Source organism: Crinia signifera, chromosome 5 (assembly GCF_055691185.1).
Source record: "Crinia signifera chromosome 5, ASM5569118v1, whole genome shotgun sequence".
Lineage (NCBI taxonomy): Eukaryota > Metazoa > Chordata > Amphibia > Anura > Myobatrachidae > Crinia > Crinia signifera.
In genome coordinates, this window is record NC_139221.1 from 108,495,556 (window position 1) to 108,512,679 (window position 17,124).

Genomic DNA, 17,124 nt, shown 5'->3' on the forward strand with positions numbered 1-17,124 from the left:
CAATGAAATTGTATACAGCCCTCCTCTGCTTTCCAGAGGTCACCCACCTCACCTTCTTCCTCCTCCCCTAGCTTCACCATAGTGTTGCTTGGATGATCGGGACCAAAAAACTTACTGGAAAGGGCATTCGCATTGTGGTGCTGTTTCTCCGGATAATGCCGCACCTCAAACTTAAATGGCTGTAAGGCCAAAAACCAATGGGTCACACTAGCAATGGCGGATGGTTTGTGTCCAACAAAAACTCTCGTCCCAACAAATCATATTTTAAAGACTCCATGGCCCACTTAATTGCCACTCCTGCTTTACAGTTGAATACTTGCAATCTCTGGGCAGTCATTTGGGGCTAAGGTAGAGGCTTGGATTCTCCTCTCCATCTACCTCCTGGGAAAGGACTGCCCATTATCCTGTCCCAGAGGCATCCGTCAAATAAGGTAGGAGCATCAACAAGTCACTTTTTTTAAAGCGGCAATCATTTACGCTGCAAAACCAGTATGATTTTGCAGTGTAAATGATTTCCGCTTTAAAAAAACCTGTAGATTTCTTACCAAATCTCTCACTTTCTGAATCTCTCATCCTATTAAATTTCACCCCCTCTGTTTACTGCAATTTAGCTTCTATTTTTCAAAAATTGTGAAAGTTTGAAACTTACCAAAGTCATTGGAGATCATTTATTACTTGATTGTAAAAAAGCATATGGGCAACTCTATGGTACTAAATTTTAAATTTGGATTTGTTGACTAACTTGTTATCATTAGAATATAAGTAATTACAATATGCTTGTTATCTAATACTGCATATTGTCTGCAATTTTCACGATAAGTGCTTTAAAGTATTTATGAAAATGTTAACTATGAATTAATAAATGCACACAGTTACTTATATTATCATTTTAATTCTGATTAGATTGTACACATTAGAAGGATCGCCTGTTCAAGATGGCTCTGAGTTAGAGAACGGACAGTTTTATGTTGCAGTTGGAAGAGACAAGTTCAAAAAGTTGCCTTATAGTGACTTGTTATTCTCAAAGTCCTCAGTGAGGAGAGCTCATGGGTAAGCTTAAGCAACATCATTTCTGCTCCTTATGTTACAAATAATTGTATTCAATCTCTGGTCCACTGTTGGACATTGGGTCCAGGTGTGACAAAAGCCATATGCTACCCAAGGCCATAACATTAGTAATGTGTCCATCTTCATGCTTATACCAATGACTCGCATTCTTTATATTTTCCAGTAATGCCATCATTGAGGGGTATTCGATGCTCCTGACGACGAGCTATCGACGGCGAGAATTGCAGATAGCTCACCTTTAGTATTCAACACACTCCCCTCACTCGCTGTTTCCACCTCACCTGTTCCATGAGGCGAGGTGGAAATAGCGAGTGTGGCTACTAAAACGGCGAGGCTCACCACAGAATGCAGCAGACTCGCTGCATTTGCGGTGAAACTCGCCGTTTAGGAGGATCCTCGCCACCCTCTTAAGGCGAGGATTTGTCCGTTGCATACGATGAGGTCCACTGTTGGACATTGGGTCCAGGTGTGACAAAAGCCATATGCTACCCAAGGCCATAACATTAGTAATGTGTCCATCTTCATGCTTATACCATTGACTCACATTCTTTATATTTTCCAGTAATGCCATCATTGAGGGGTATTCGATGCTCCTGACGACGAGCTATCGACGGCGAGAATTGCAGATAGCTCACCGTTAGTATTCAACGCACTCCCCTCACTCGCTGTTTCCACCTCACCTGTTCCATGAGGCGAGGTGGAAATGGCGAGTGTGGCTACTAAAACGGCGAGGCTCGCCACAGAATGCAGCAGACTCGCTGCATTTGCGTTGAAAGTCGCCGTTTAGGAGGATCCTCGCCACCCTCTTAAGGCGAGGATTTGTCCGTTGCATACGATGAGGGGAAGGCAAGGGGGTTTGACGGCGAGGATGGCTTATATTGTATTGGTAGCAACAAGGTGACTTTTATAGACTGCAAGCCCACACATAGTGGTATTGAATGAAAAGGGCAGCATTTTAGAAAACATTTCACTAATTTTATTTTTAAACTGTGATCCCTTTTAATATAGTATGTTTCCTTTACATAAATTACCTTGGTTTCCTGCAAGAATTGAGATCATTTTGGTAATTTATCATTTGAGTTGTGATTCAAGTTGCTATCATGGATCTCCATAGCAACCACAGATGTATGATGCAGAAATTAGACTTTAGAATGACCCTCTCAGCAGGCACATGCCTTCCTGTGTCATCACAGAACTGTAACAGATGAGATCCTCACACTGAGAGATTAGACCACTGATTGAATTGAAATCACTAAAATATGCCAAAACATGCAAAGTGGGTTGCCGACTCCTATATATAGCTGTTTTTTTTTTTTTTAAATACATTTCTGTTCATCAAAACTTACTGTGCAGATGGAAAGCATAGAAGGCAAGGGAAAAAAAGGGTCCTGAATCCAAATGAGTATGTTGGAATTTGTCCAGGCTTGGAAACCCCTGGAAAGTGTGCAATAGAACTGCTTACTAAAGAGCTTCTAGACTTTGTCAAACCTAAATATGATTTCGTCGGGTTATCAGTGGAGAGTGGGGGCAAGCTCCATCCATTATGCACAGCACCGGTCTTTATATCCTTAAGCTGGGTGCACACTAGACCAGTGGTTCTCAAATCCCTTTCAGTCCTTGTTTTCCATGTCACCAGGCAAGAGCACTATGTATCACTAACTGTCATATTTTAAAAATCCACAGATAACTTGAAAAACAAGAACTGTGTGGGGTCTCAAGGACTGAGTTTGAGAACCTGTGCTCTAGAGTGTATTTTGCCCAATTATAGTATTCTCATGTGGATTGGGATGCTATATTGGCCATTTAATTTAGTGTGTACTAAATCTGGGGCCACCACCATCCTTAGCAATGTTTTTTGGCCAGCCCAGTTGTAGGGTCAATCAGAAGACACCGCTAGCAATGCCATTCTGTCGAATGCAACATCTCATCTCTGGCACTACAGCCACCAAACCCCAACCCCACCACCCGCATTCTCTGTGTTGGCCAACCCACCTGGTGGCTCGCCCTGGACTTAGAGGTGTGTACAACATGTGATTTAGAAAGGGAAACACTTTTTTGGAAGGCATAAATGGACTTTCTGTGTGTCAGCATCGATATGTCAATGTCTGTGTGTCACCATCAGTGTGTGAGTCAGTGTGTAAACGTCTGTGTGTGTCAAAGTTAGTTAGGTGTGTAAGGTGGTGTTTAAGTTGGACGGTTGGAGGAAAGTTATGCTGGACATGCACTAGAGTAGACCAACTGTCATACAACCATCCAACTATTTGCTTGGTTGGACTGAAATTGTGGTACTGTATGGGAGCAAATGATAATCAAAAATTTGCTCACAAACCCAGGTAAATGGACGAAAACATTCAGTCAAATTATTTATATAAAACAGATTCCCTTACAGTACCTTGTCTGAGCAACAGTTTTGGGCCATTTCCAGATTTTAGGAGAAATTTCCTGAATTACAAATTACATTTGTTCCCATCTAGTACCAGATTTTTTTTATCATATATGTTTATTAGAGTTATGAGAATACAGAAACAGAATATAGCAAAAAGCCAGTAGTAACATGGCAATTACAGATTATAGTAAGAGCATGAAATATAGTAGCCATCAAGTGAGCATTGCTAAAGTATTGACACACATAAGAACCAAAAGGAAAAACCATGACGGAAACACGGCTTGAGGGGTAGAGAGGAATGGCTTGAGAGATAGCTCTTTGAAGAGGTCAGGGAAAGCAGCAGTGTGAAATATGAAGTAGCCCAGAAAAGTGAAAGAAAAAAAGGGGAAAAAAGGGTGGGGGTAGGGGCAGGAAAGATTATTTGGAGTCAGGTGGTGAGAAGGAGAATATGAGGGAGGGGGGGGTAGTGATAGTGAGCAGTCATGGACTGGAGGAGGAATACAAGCTAGGAACGGAAAGAGGAATCTATAGTCGGTGAGGAATGGTAAGAAGAGTTATAAGGATACATATCAGTGAGGATAGAATGGTGAGGTGGTAGGAGGGTAGGGAACAGAGTTAAGCTAGACGAGGAAGGGTGACATTGTATAACCCGTACCATGCATACCAAGTGGTGTGAAATTTATCAGCCGTGTAGTTTAAAAGGCTAGTTACAGTATGTACTCCATTTTAGATACAAACCAAACACGATTGAGAAACTCCTGAAGATTTGGAGGAGAAGGTTTTTTCCAGGATCTAGCTATCTGAGATTTGGCTGCACAGGAAATTTGCAAAACCAGTTTATTGTCAGATCTGGAGAGCTGGTCTACAGGGGCACATAGAAGCAGTGAGGCAGGGGAGAGTGGGGGGCATAAGGGAATTACATAGATATGATAGATTGAAACATCAACCAAAAAGGGTCAATAATAGGACAATCCCACCAGGTATGAAAATTTTTTCCCACTTGGCCACATTGTCGCCAACAAAGATTGGATGTAGTAGGGTACATTTGATGGAGGTGTTCAGCGACAAAGTACCATTTAGAGTAAATTTTATAAGAATTCTCTTTAATGGAAACTTATGGAGCACTATGTTATGGCGAATTGCTTCCCAAGTTTTTTTTCCCCGAATCAGGTTGGCTCTGTAAGCTGCGAACATCGTAGCTTACTGAGTGCCTGAGCCACTGCATGTCTGAATGACCCTCCTGCCGCCGATTTGCCTAGGTAACATGCAAGAGGATGTGTAATGAGAACACATTCCCTCTCATGCCTCCACTGCAGGAGAAATCATTCCATGGTCACTGACCATGGAATGATTACTCCTGCCTTCAGTGCCTTCAGTGGAAACAGACTTTTATTTGCGCGCACATGAATGAAGATGGGGCAGGTGGCTGACATCGTGTACCTATGGGAACATCCAGAGTTTTCACAGGGCTGCCCATAAAATGCTGGGCGTTCCCATGGGCGGGTCTTATTCCTTCCACCGCCCACCGATCCCAGCCCTGATGCCCGCATATGGCTCGGGGACAGTTCAAGCCGCCCAACCCATTCGCAAAGAAGGGCTGCACATGCGCATAATAGACCATGCCCACGCGCAGTTCCCAAAACATCATGACGGGCTGAACTCGCAGAATTGCCAGTCATCTAGAATCACCCCTTGGTCTGATGTATTGCTAGCATTAATTATAAGTACAGCAGTTTCCAGCAAGGTCTCTCGATATTGTTCTGGCTCGGCCAAAGCATAGTCCTATTTTCTGTGTGAATAATTCAAGCACTGTTTGTAAGTTTTTATTTTCTTATTATTTACCATTAATAGCTTGTCAGTATAGCAATACTGTCTGTGTCACTACCATAATGTGATATATTTGTCCTTGTCAAAGCTTTTCTGCATGTTATTTCTTATATCTTATTGTTCATATGTAGCTTAAATGTGTGATTGCAAAAAGAAACCCAGTTATTTTAATTGTGTGTTTTCTAATGATATCAAATTTTAATATAAAAAAAAATCAGCCCTTCCTATTTATTGGTATATTTTCCCTTTCTGTTAGAATTATACTAATGAAATGTTGACTTATAACCAATATTTTAATGTATATTATTAATGTACTACAGCTATTTTACCTTGCAGCTATAGAAACATCAAATGACTATAGGCAACCAATCTTCCTTAGTTGATTGCTGTAATTACACAACAATGTGCAATTATTTCCTACTAATACTGTATTTTAGCTTATACCTTTCAAATGGCTTAATCATTTTTCTTTTTCTTTTTTTTTGACTCTCCACATAAATATAAATTTATTAGCTCCAAAGCCTCCTCCTTGCCTCCAATACATGGGTACCGCAAGTCTAACGAGAATGTAAGTAAATATAATTAAGTAACTAAGCAAGTTGTTTATTATAATTTTAAAAAGACTACAGATCAAATTGTGCATTCGCCTTGCATGACTCTGCTAGCTAAATTCACAAGCATTACATTCATTTACAGTAAGTCATATAATACAGGTTGGGTATCCCTAAACTGGATATTCCACATCTGAAATATTCCGAAAACCGTAGGTTTTTCAGAATATTTTTATTTTATTTTTTTATTTTTTGGTCCCCCCCTTCCCATACCTTTTTTTTATACGTACTTTGTCCCCAGGTGTCCATGGCGGCCATTGGAATCCTCTTTATTAGCATCCTCAGTCCCAAGTATGCATTACACCGGGGACGTTACATTCTTGGGACTGGGGATGCCGCTAAGTTAGTTGTACAAATCTTCATAGTAGACTGAACAATTTGCCGAATATTATCAGTATTATTACCATTTACTTATATCATATAGTGCCAGCATATTCCATTTTTTTTTTTTTATTTGGTCGACTGAAAGTCAATGTGCACAAGGTCGACCCTGGAAAAAGGTTGACATAATCAAAATGTTGACATGGAAAGATCAACACATGAAAAGGTCAACATGAGTTTTTCATTTTTATTGGTGTCAAGTCAATGGCATGTGGGGGCCCAATTAGTGTACTGTGTCTCTCGCTTCACTCTTTGGGTTATTTTACCAGAAATTGGGATCCACATGGATGTTAAAGTTTAAAAAAGTAATAAAAGTATACTCCTATCCATCTTTTCATACGTTGACCGTTGCCAGATCAACCTATTGACCATGTCAACCATATATATGTCAACCATATGGTGTTGACCTATTGACTGTCATCCTTTATATTGTCTATTAGCCATCTGGATACAAGCCCATTGCACTTTACAGTTGGAAATAAAACAGTTATGAAACATCACTGGGTAAAAACATATACAGATTTTGTTGTAACTATACTCTTGAAAGCATACATCTAAAGGTCAGTTAAATGTCAGTGTAAAGCCCAATACACACTACCCGACCGTGTCATCCCATATTGTCCGTACACACTGAACCGTATTGGCCATAGATACCATTCAGTGACATCACGGGTCCCGTTAACCATGCAGTTCGCTTGGGTATATTGCAAAGAGTTTTCATAAGCTTGATCAGTGATCTTCAGTAAGACTCCGATCTTAGTAAATTTACCCCTCAGACTATTGATTTGTCTCTTTTCCCGAAGCTTACAAGATACCATTTAACTGTATAGTGGAAGGTTGGCATTAGATTGGGCAGTTAATGCTACCAGCCAATCAAGTGCCACGATACGCTTTGGTCAAGTGTGAAAGGGGTAACTCCCGCTACCTGGGACACCGAGCGCCGGTTGAAGTTGGGGTTCTATGCCTGCAAGTGGTATGAGCTAATAATTTGTACAATGACATATGACATAACTGGACAAAAAGCATTGTGCTGGTGTTGTGAGTCAGCATGTAGAGTATGTGACTAATGTTTAACAGAGTTCCCTGCAGTTGGCTGCACATCTTATAAAGACGTCATCAATGTTCTTAATAAATAAAACATAAATGTTTAATATAGACAGGATAGTTCTAAATAGTGCACACAAGCCGAGTAGTTTTAGGTGTGATTGTGTATTCTGCTCTTAACTAGAGATTATTTGTGTTACAGATAAGGCTGAGAAGTAAATTCAATAATATTAGTCTATGGATAATAAGACTTTTCCATTTCCTAGAAGTTTTGCAAATATTGCATAAGGTTTCATCCAATGTTTGCGTTTACCAACTACAAAGATATGTAAATGCCTTTGTAAATCTTATCTGGTTTAATAGATAAAATAAGTGTGAAATCCTTGTCTAACTACATCCAGGGATTGATGCCTCTTTGGTTGTACAATGGCCATGAAGTTACTCTACAAATAAGTGCATACTTGTGTATATTTTATGTTCATATGCAGGTTTTCCAGTTCCCAACAGCTGCATATACTGTTCATCTGTTTTACACCAGGCACATGTCACAGACACTATTGTTGCACTGGCGCCCATGATGTAAGCCATTTCTCTTTATAAAACATCAATTAGACTACAAAGCCTCCATAATACAGGAGACACAATTGCTCTATTTGACTTTTAATCAACATTTGAATTGCACATTCCCAAAATTGAAGACCAGCTTCAGGATCAGCCGCAACTAGTTATTTTAGTGCCCTGTGACTGAAAGATTTAAAAGACGTATATTATCGAAAAAGGGTTGTGGCCTCTTGTGAATGAGCATGGCCTTTTGGCATGCCACTATTTTTAGCATTCAAGGGGGGTGGCCAGCACTTGTGTTCTACCCTTATGCTCACCTTCGCACTGTGTAGATACACAGCACAAGCATTTAACTGCACTGTACCAGCCGAAATGTTAGTCCGAAAGTCTTATGCATGTCTAATGATTCCTAATTATCTCATGACCCCCAAACCCTAAAGTAGTCCCATCTACTTACCCCCACTCCAGTGCAGACCACTGTCTAATGACAACCTTGAGGCAAAATGCAGATCCTTGTCCAATGACCCTAATCCTCAATGCAAACCCAAATTCTAATCACCTTCTCCCAACCCCTATTTCAGTTCCCTTTCCAATCCTTCTCCTTCCCAAATGCAGACCATAGTCTAATGAACCCTCCTCCCCTAATACAGACACCTGTCAAATGACCACCTTAATGAAGACCCCTGCAACGGCGTTGGAAGTAGTTTTGGTCTGCAAAACTCTAATGACATGCATATACCAACATTTCCTCAAAATAAATTCCCACAATGTACTTTTATTACTATTATAAATGATCCATTGTAAAATACACACACATATACAGATCAGTTCTGGCAAGGAAAAGAGGATGTAAGCTGTATAGCAGATTAATATTATACTCTTACTGCCGGGAACCAGTATTGATACTGGGGACCAGTGGCGGCTCCTACCTGGGTGTAAGAGGGGGCTGCCATTGGCCACGCTGTTGTGTCTCTGTGGTGTCCCTGTATTGGAATAGGGCAGGCAGCTGACATCCACTGATGTCAGCTGCCCGCCCCTTGCACCACATCATCGCCAAATTTACATGGGAACGCCCAGTGTTTTAATGGGAACGCCTCACGCCCCCACCTGCACTGCTAGGTGCAAACAGGCCGGCGAATAATCAATTCGTACAAAGCGGCTGCACATGTTCATAAATGCTTAAATGCATGCTTAGTTGCAGTGGCGTCACTAGGGTTGGTGTCACCCGGTGTAGGAACTTATGGGGCAGTATTCAATGAGAACAATTTTCCGTGTTTTATGGAGAATTTTTGCTTTTTTCGCCTTGGACGGAGCATTTTGCTCTCCAAAAGTGAACCACCCTATTCAATGTGAAATATTCGCCGTCTTTCTAAGTGATTTTCGCCGTCTCTCTCCGTGTAGCAATTCTCCATCTTTTGATGGAGAGCTGGAATGTGAACTTTTAAACTAAAAGGTTTTTTTTAAAATTTTGGTGTCAAAAAATCAGTTTTTTTTTCTGTGAAGGGGCATGTTATTTGTATTCATGTGCTTATAGCACATGAATATATATTTAATTAATAATAAAAAAAAAAATTTTTTTTTTTTTTTTTTTACACAGTGCAGCCAGCAGGGGGCCGGAGCGCTCGAGCCGCTCATTAGATATTCATATATTCACTGCACCCGATCATTAATATGCACGATCTCGTGCAGTGAATACTGGGTCCCCCACTGGCTATAGGGGGGGCAGCCTGTGCTGCCTGGGTCCCGGGGAGCCCTCCTCCCCTCCACATTCCTCTGGAGCAGCCAGGGAGACTTTAATCTCTCTGGCTGCTTCCGTCCCCCGGCTCCCTGAAAGCTCCCTGCCGCGGACGCTCGTCCGCTGCAGGGGTTAAGACTCGCCGCGAGTGGCGGCGAGTCTTAAATACATTGAATAGTGGGAGCAGGAGGCTCCGGAACAGGGAGAGTGCATGGCGAGAGAAAAAATCTCTCTCCATGCACAGAGAATTATTTTTCATTGAATACTGCCCATGGTGTAACCTCCCACCAACTTTCTGGAATACGGAGAGCGGATGCTTGTGCGTGCCAAAAAATTAGGGGTGTGGCCTATCAGAAGGGGGCGTGGTCTGTACCATGATTGTATTGTGTACCTGCAGATTGCACATTTTAGCGAACTATACCCATTACACATGACGTAATGCCAATTACACATAATGCCGCACATGTGATGCCAGTTACACATTACGCCCCACACCGCAATGCTAATTACACGATACACGCACTCTGTGATGCTAATTACACATTATGCCGAACACCTTGATACCCATTACACCCCACACTGTGATGGCAATTACCCAATGCTCCTCACACCGTAACGCCCATTACGCCCCATACAATGATGCCCATTACACTGCACAATGTGATGTCCATTAAACATATGCCCCCACAGTGCCAGATACACATATACCCCCACAGTGCCAGAGACACATAAGCCCCCACAGTGCCAGATATTCCCCCACAGTGTCTATCTGTAATGGCGGGAACAGCGGAGGTCTGCCTGGGGTGGCGGGCAAGAGGGTACCTGTTGTTTGGACCCAGTTGCAGGCTCCTGCCCGTCACTACACGGCCTCCCGAGGTTCAGTCTGTTGGCTGTAGGTGGAGGGGTCTCTGCTCCGGCTGCCGCCGACGGGGTCTTGCGCTCCAAACTCCCTCTCCTGCCGGAGGGCGCACTAGTGTGGGCGCCGCAGCGTTGCCACACTCAGTCGCCCCTCCGGTCTGCCAGCTGCTTCTCTGGTCCTCTTTGTGCGTGCAGGCTCTCCCTCTTTCTGACTCCCGATGCAGACGGGCTCTTCTCCATGGCTCCTCTTCTCCCCGGCCAGGCCGGTCGCCTCCTTCCTTCCTCTCCCGCGTCACCCTTGCACCGCCCCTCTCCTTCGCGCTCCTGGCCTGTCACTCACAAGCCCGGGTCGTCTCCAGGGCGCTGCTCTACGTCACGGCGCCAACATGTGCCTGCTGCGTGTCTCTCCTCCAGCTGCCAGGTCTCCCCTGCGGTGAGTGAGTTGCCTGGCAACCTATGCGTCCTCTACGGGGCACCCCACGTCGGGGTGCCACACACTGTTCTCTCTCACCTCTGCATGGAAGCGGTGGCGGGTGCAGCAGCACGGCTGATGTTGGTGTCACCCCACTAACTGGTGACACCCGGTGCGGGCTGCACTCCCCCGCACCTGCCTAGTGACGCCACTGCTTAGTTGCAATAAATCGCCCCCCTGTGCGAACGTGAAGGGGAGCAATCAAATCAGAATGAACTCCTGACCTTCCACATGTGTAGTCAGCTGACAGCACATGTATGGCAGCATGGCACAAAATGATGTGGTCTAAAATAACAGACAATTCTGAGATTAGAAAAGTCATCAGCCTGATAGTCAGCAACATAGAGTCGTGACCCCATGCGGAGAAGGTTGGGACCCACTTTGGGGTCAGGACCCACAGTTTGAGAACCGCAGATCTAGTAGAAATAGAATGTACTGCACAGTATATTTCTAATTTCGATTCATTCCGACGCCACAGGGCCGCGCATCGGGATCAGATGCGGCCAAACACAGTGCGATTTTGACAAACTTAATATTGATTTTGACTATATTGCCAAAATTGCTCAGTGTGTACACACCTTTAGTGAAGCCAGTGCAGTCTTGCTTTACTAACGCTGAGCAGGGTGGCATATTTTTTACAGGGGGGCTGCATAGGTAAAATCTACCAATTCCGGTGACTGTTCTCAGAGATGAAAGAGTTACAGCCACTTCTATGTGTGATAAGTTACAACATTGGGATGTCGCAGCATTTACCCATCTCTCATTGTCGGGCACTCTGGTCTCTATTGAAGCTAGTATTTTAAGCTGCCTTTCTGCACCCACCACCCAACTGCTCCTCCACACTCTTTGAACTATGAACAATGTTGGAGCCAGGAGGCGAAGCTCTGTTGTGAGTATTCCCTTAACTTAAAAACTTTAGAAATATTTTAAAAAAAACCTTAAGCTTTTACCATATATTGTTAATAATGATAGTAAACCCACGGCTGGTGCCACCACTAGGCAGCTTTAGGCATTTGCCTTGGGCGCCGGCCACTGGGGGGCGGTAGTTGGGAGCAGGGACCCCCCACGTTGGAGGTGAGTGGCTGTCCCTCCTCCCCCTCCCCCCCCCCCCCCCCCCGAGCAACTCGGTGGCAGCCGCCGCATCACCCCCCCCCCCCCCCATAGATGGACAGCTGGCGCAGTCTGACACCAACGTCTACCCCCGTGGAGTGACCTAGCGGCATCACCCCCGCCGTGGCGCATCGCACCGGGCAACCGTGGAGCGGCCGTGCCTAGGGCGCTCCGGTAGCTTGCACCAGCCCTGAGTAAACCTGTTTAGATGCGTGTGAATTTGCATTGTACATTAAAAAAAAGGTTTATTCTAGCAATACTTTACATGCTTTTATATGCTTTGCAATAATTTCAGTTGAAAATACAGTTTTTTCTAGGTTATATAGTAACAATGTGCATTTGTATTGTGTTACGCTGGGTTTAGTTAATGAAAAGCATTGACGGTGATCATTTCCAGACATTGTACTTAAAATGTCCCTATTATTTCGTAGATATCATAAAATAGTCTGAGTAATCTGATAGCTCTGGCCTGTTTGTTCAACCACAAAATGAACGGCACAAACAATGACCATTATGTATGAGCAGAATTAAATCACATTGTCTTCATAACAGTGATATAATTCTTTTCATCTTAGATAAACCATGAAGGACCACCAAGTGTACACAAGTTTCAGTGACTGAAGCTGTAATTGTGCCAGCACACGTTCCATTGACCTTATTTGATTCCAATGTCTGACTTAGTTTCTCAGTCTAGATAATCTTCTGGAATGTATTTATTTATATAGTTACCAGAGGAACTGCAATATCCCAGGGACATGTTTTATCCACCAAATAATAGGAGGTAATTAGGCAGGTCGTTGTAGTTAAGAGATGTGATGTTTTCTGCTACTAGGGAAACTACACCACAGCTGCAAGTACACACTCCCATTAGGCACTTCAGCTCCCCTGGAACTGCAGGTTTCACTTTGGGGAATAAAGGCACTTCAATATCAGTTTGCAGTGTACTGTAAACAAGACATTAACTGAGCGTTTTATTACCATCACATCTACTGTGCTGTAACTAAAAGCAAGTGTATAAAAGTTGAAATAATGTAACGTACACACACACACACACACATTGAGGGGGATATTCAATCACCGGCGAGCATCTCCCATCGGCGAGATGCCCGCCGGACCCTATTCAATGCTGTCTTCCCTGACAGCATTGAGCAGGGTATCTCGGCAGAACGAACCCGACATCACTAGCTGTCGGGCTTGTTCTGCCGAGAACGGCCGGGAAGTGATAAGCTGCCGGCTGCAGCTGGCCTCTTCCCGGCCGCAACTCGCGGCTACGCCCCCTTCTCGTCCCACTGCAGGCAGGACTTTGAATCCCGCCTGCATGTCCTCAGTCGAGCTGACCGAGAACGGGACTGGGTCACGGCGGTCGAGCAATCACGACTGCTGTGACCCCCACATTGAATACCCCCCTGAGTGTGTGTGTGTGTTCTAAATGGTTTTATATATAAATAATGCGTACATTGAGTGTGTGTGTGTGTGTGTGTGTCACTCTTGCTTTTGTTTTTATTTGTTTTTATGCTTCTCAGGGGCCCTCCTCTCAAATAATAGCTAAAAGGACCTGTGTGGCTTGAAATGTTGGTGTGCTAGATTCATACTGTAATACATTGAATTTGCTATTCTGGGGAAGATTTATTAATCTTGGTGAAGTGGTAAAGTGGCCGATGATAACGCACCAGCCAACCAACTCCATATTCCCCTTTCACACCGCATTGCACCTCAGTCCCGGGTTACAAGAAGGGTTAAACCCGGGTTGCCTTCTGTATAAATGGCAACCCGGGTTTAATGTAAATGCACCAGATCCCAGGTCTGACTCGGCTTTCAATGTGAAAGGGGATTATCCACTTTATCGCATCACTAGGCTTAAGAAATCTTTCCCTTTTGAGTGCCACCATTTTTCTTTTCTATATATGTCAACAACAGTGCAATAACATTTGGCTTGCAAACACTTAGTAAAATGTGCTTTTTCACAGCAGTATTAACTCATACTGTAGCATTTAAAAGAAATGAATAAAATGAATTAAAATAATTCTAATATTTCCTCCCAACATGACCCATGCCTGAAGGGACAAACTACTCTACTCCTGGACTTTCCTCTTAATTTATGATTGCCATTACCTGTTTTGAACAGGTTAGATCTAGTTCACTAGTTCACTCTCTCTGACAAAATCCTTCTTAGATGGACAAAACCATGTGCACTGCAGGGGGGCTGATGTAAAATGTGCAGTGCACATTGTTTTGTCCATCTAAGAAGGAATTTCTCAGAAAGAGTGAACTAGAATAAGGCCCTAAGACAGGTGCTTCACCACAGATGATAGTAATCATAAATTAAGAGGAAAGCCCAGGAATAGAGCATTCTGCCCCTAGAGGAAAGGGTCATGTTGGTAGGTATGCTTTAACATCCACATTAGCATGTAATATTTCTTTAGCATTAATGTAAAATAAATGGTAAATTTTAAATATAAAACGAAAGCTATTTGCTAGCTGTTTGCTAGCTTTTTAGAGAAACGTGACCCTCAGAGTCCAAAGTCCACAATCATAACTTAGCAGTATAAACAGTGTATGGGGCAGATGTATTAAGCCTGGAGAAGGGGATAAAGCATACCTCCCAACATGCCCCTCTCCAGGAGAAACAGAATGCTCTATTTGTGGACTTTCCACTTGATTAATGATTGCCATCATCTGTTGTGGAACACCTTTCTTATCCATTATTAACCTGTTGAAAACAGGTGATGGCAATCATAAAATAAGAGGGAAGTCCAGAAACAGAGCATTCTATCCCTCCTGGAATGGGTCATGTTGGGAGGTATGGATTAAGAAGTGATAAAGCAGTGATAAGTGCAAGGTGATAATGCATCGGTCAATAATTATGGATTTGACAGGAGCTGACTGTTTGGTACCTTATCACCCTGCACTTTTCACTGCTTTATCACTTCTTTATCCATTCTTCAGACTTAGTACAGTAGCAAGTGTCCCTGTTAGAGTGAAGTGGTCGAGCACACCAAAAAGAATACACAGATGGGATTTACTGTCCATTCCTCCAACTAGAGTACATACCTAAAAGATATCTGTCGAATCTATCTGTTGGGAACAAATATTTGTAAGTTATGAGAGCCAGGGGCGTAACTACCATAGGTGCAGGGGGTGCAGCTGCTATGGGGCCCAGAGCTGAAGGGGGCCCATCTTTACTGTCAAACTAATATGTTTTGCATACATTTATCACCCTCAGTTGCTAAATAGGGGGCCCTTACAAACTTTTGCTATGGGGCCTACGAATATCTAGTTACGCCTCTGATGAGAGCAAAGAACAAACATCAATCAACTATTTGCTCCCAAACATTGGAAAACAGACAAAAACAATTGTTTCGAGAAATTTGTTATATTAATACAACAGATGTAATGAATGATGAATGACCACTGTCTGTTTTCCAGTGTTTGGGAGGAAAAGGTTGATTGTTATATGCCCTCATACATTACCAGATTTTATTCCCACCAGACAGATTGGACAGATATATTTTAGGTGTGTAACCTATTTAGCCCTCAGCACCAAGCCAGTTGCTAAGACACACCAGGTTATTTACATTTTCAGATGATAAACAAACTCTCTTCTTCTGCACAATATGACCAGCAAGAGAAAACAACCTTTCACAGGGTACTGATGTTGCAGGTGTGGCCAAGTACTTCTGTGCAATAGAGGCCAGCCTGCTGTGTGAGCCTGCATGTTTGGACCACCACTCTAACGGACAGGACTCTGTACTGATGGTGGGCTCCGCTCTGTATCGACTCACACTGTTCTCAACTGAATCTTCCTCTTGTTCAGAATCAGACTCTGATGAAGCAGCCAATAGGGCTAACTTTTTATTTGGTGGCTCTGTTGTTGCTTCCACCAGTTTCTCTGCAGCAAACCTCTGTTCCTTGAGTAAGTTGGTGACTGAGGCCCACACCTCACCCCTCTCAGGTCTGGGTATACACTTGAGGTCTTTGAATCTTGGATCCAATGCACTAGCAATCTTCAGATATTCAAGATTGGCATTTCCCTTGCGTGTCTCCAGGTCTGTTATGAATGTAGACTTAAATTTGACCACGTAGGCAGGGTCATCATCTGAGCTCGCCATGACCCGAGAGAGATGGCAAAAAGCAGGTAGAACCACAGAGCACGAAACATACTTTTCTCCTCCCAGAAGTTCCGTTACATACCTGCAACAGTAAAACAAAAATTCAAACCCATTTTGTTGGGTATGGGAGAACGGCACTGACAATTCTCGTGGATACCAACAGTGGCAGCCCAGTACTCAGACAGTCCCCAGTAAATATACTAAACCGTCCTCCTACCCTTAACCCTCCCTGCAGGATCTTCACCGATGGGATACCGAGAGCCAGCTTCGTAACTACATCCCATTCATACTACATCTTTTACAGACAGTACAGTGAGAAAATGAAATATATGATGTATGTCAAATATACCTGCAGGGCTCCAGCAACGTTTCCAACCTCTGCAGTTTGTCCATTTCAGCTTTAGGTGGCATGGCAATCTTGGTGTTGTGTGTGGTGAGCCCTCAGTGGCTGTTCATTTCTGCAGATGCTTTTTACCATGTCCAGAGTCTAATTCCATCTGGTTGGAATGTCTTGTATAAGCGACTCCTTCTTTTGTCCATATTCAATTTGTTGTTTTTCTAATTCTGCAGCATTTGACGGACTGTGTTTAAAGTGGCCCACAACCTTTCTGCATTTGGCCAGGACATTGTCAAATGCACTGTTCTGTAAAGATACAGTAATAGAACGCTGGAGACTGTGTGCAGTGCAGGGGACGTGTTTAAAAGGCAGATGTCTTGCAGCGGCAATCAAATTTCTTGCGCTATCTGTGCTAAGTGTGCTGACTTTATCTGAAATGTCCCACTCCTGTGCAACATGAATAAAATGTTCTGCACATGTTTCAGCAAAATGTCTCTCTTCTGTTTTCATTACAGTCAGAGCATGTGAATGCAGCTCCCACTTTTCATCTATATAATGCACTGTAACTCCAAGGTAATTATGGTTACCCAGCGATGTCCAGTAGTCTCCAGTGAGAGCAACATGT

General features: G+C 43.3%; 1 protein-coding gene across 2 annotated transcripts in view; it reads left to right on the forward strand.

Annotated features, from left to right (window-relative positions):
- The window catches only part of DCDC2 (doublecortin domain containing 2), a 208,246-nt gene that overhangs the window by 75,754 nt on the left and 115,368 nt on the right, over nucleotides 1-17,124 (forward strand). For both annotated transcript variants that reach the window (XM_083187841.1, XM_083187842.1), the window contains 2 exons: nucleotides 904-1,050; nucleotides 5,795-5,849. In XM_083187841.1, the coding sequence (XP_083043967.1) occupies nucleotides 904-1,050; nucleotides 5,795-5,849 (202 nt within the window). The remainder of the gene's footprint in view (nucleotides 1-903; nucleotides 1,051-5,794; nucleotides 5,850-17,124) is intronic.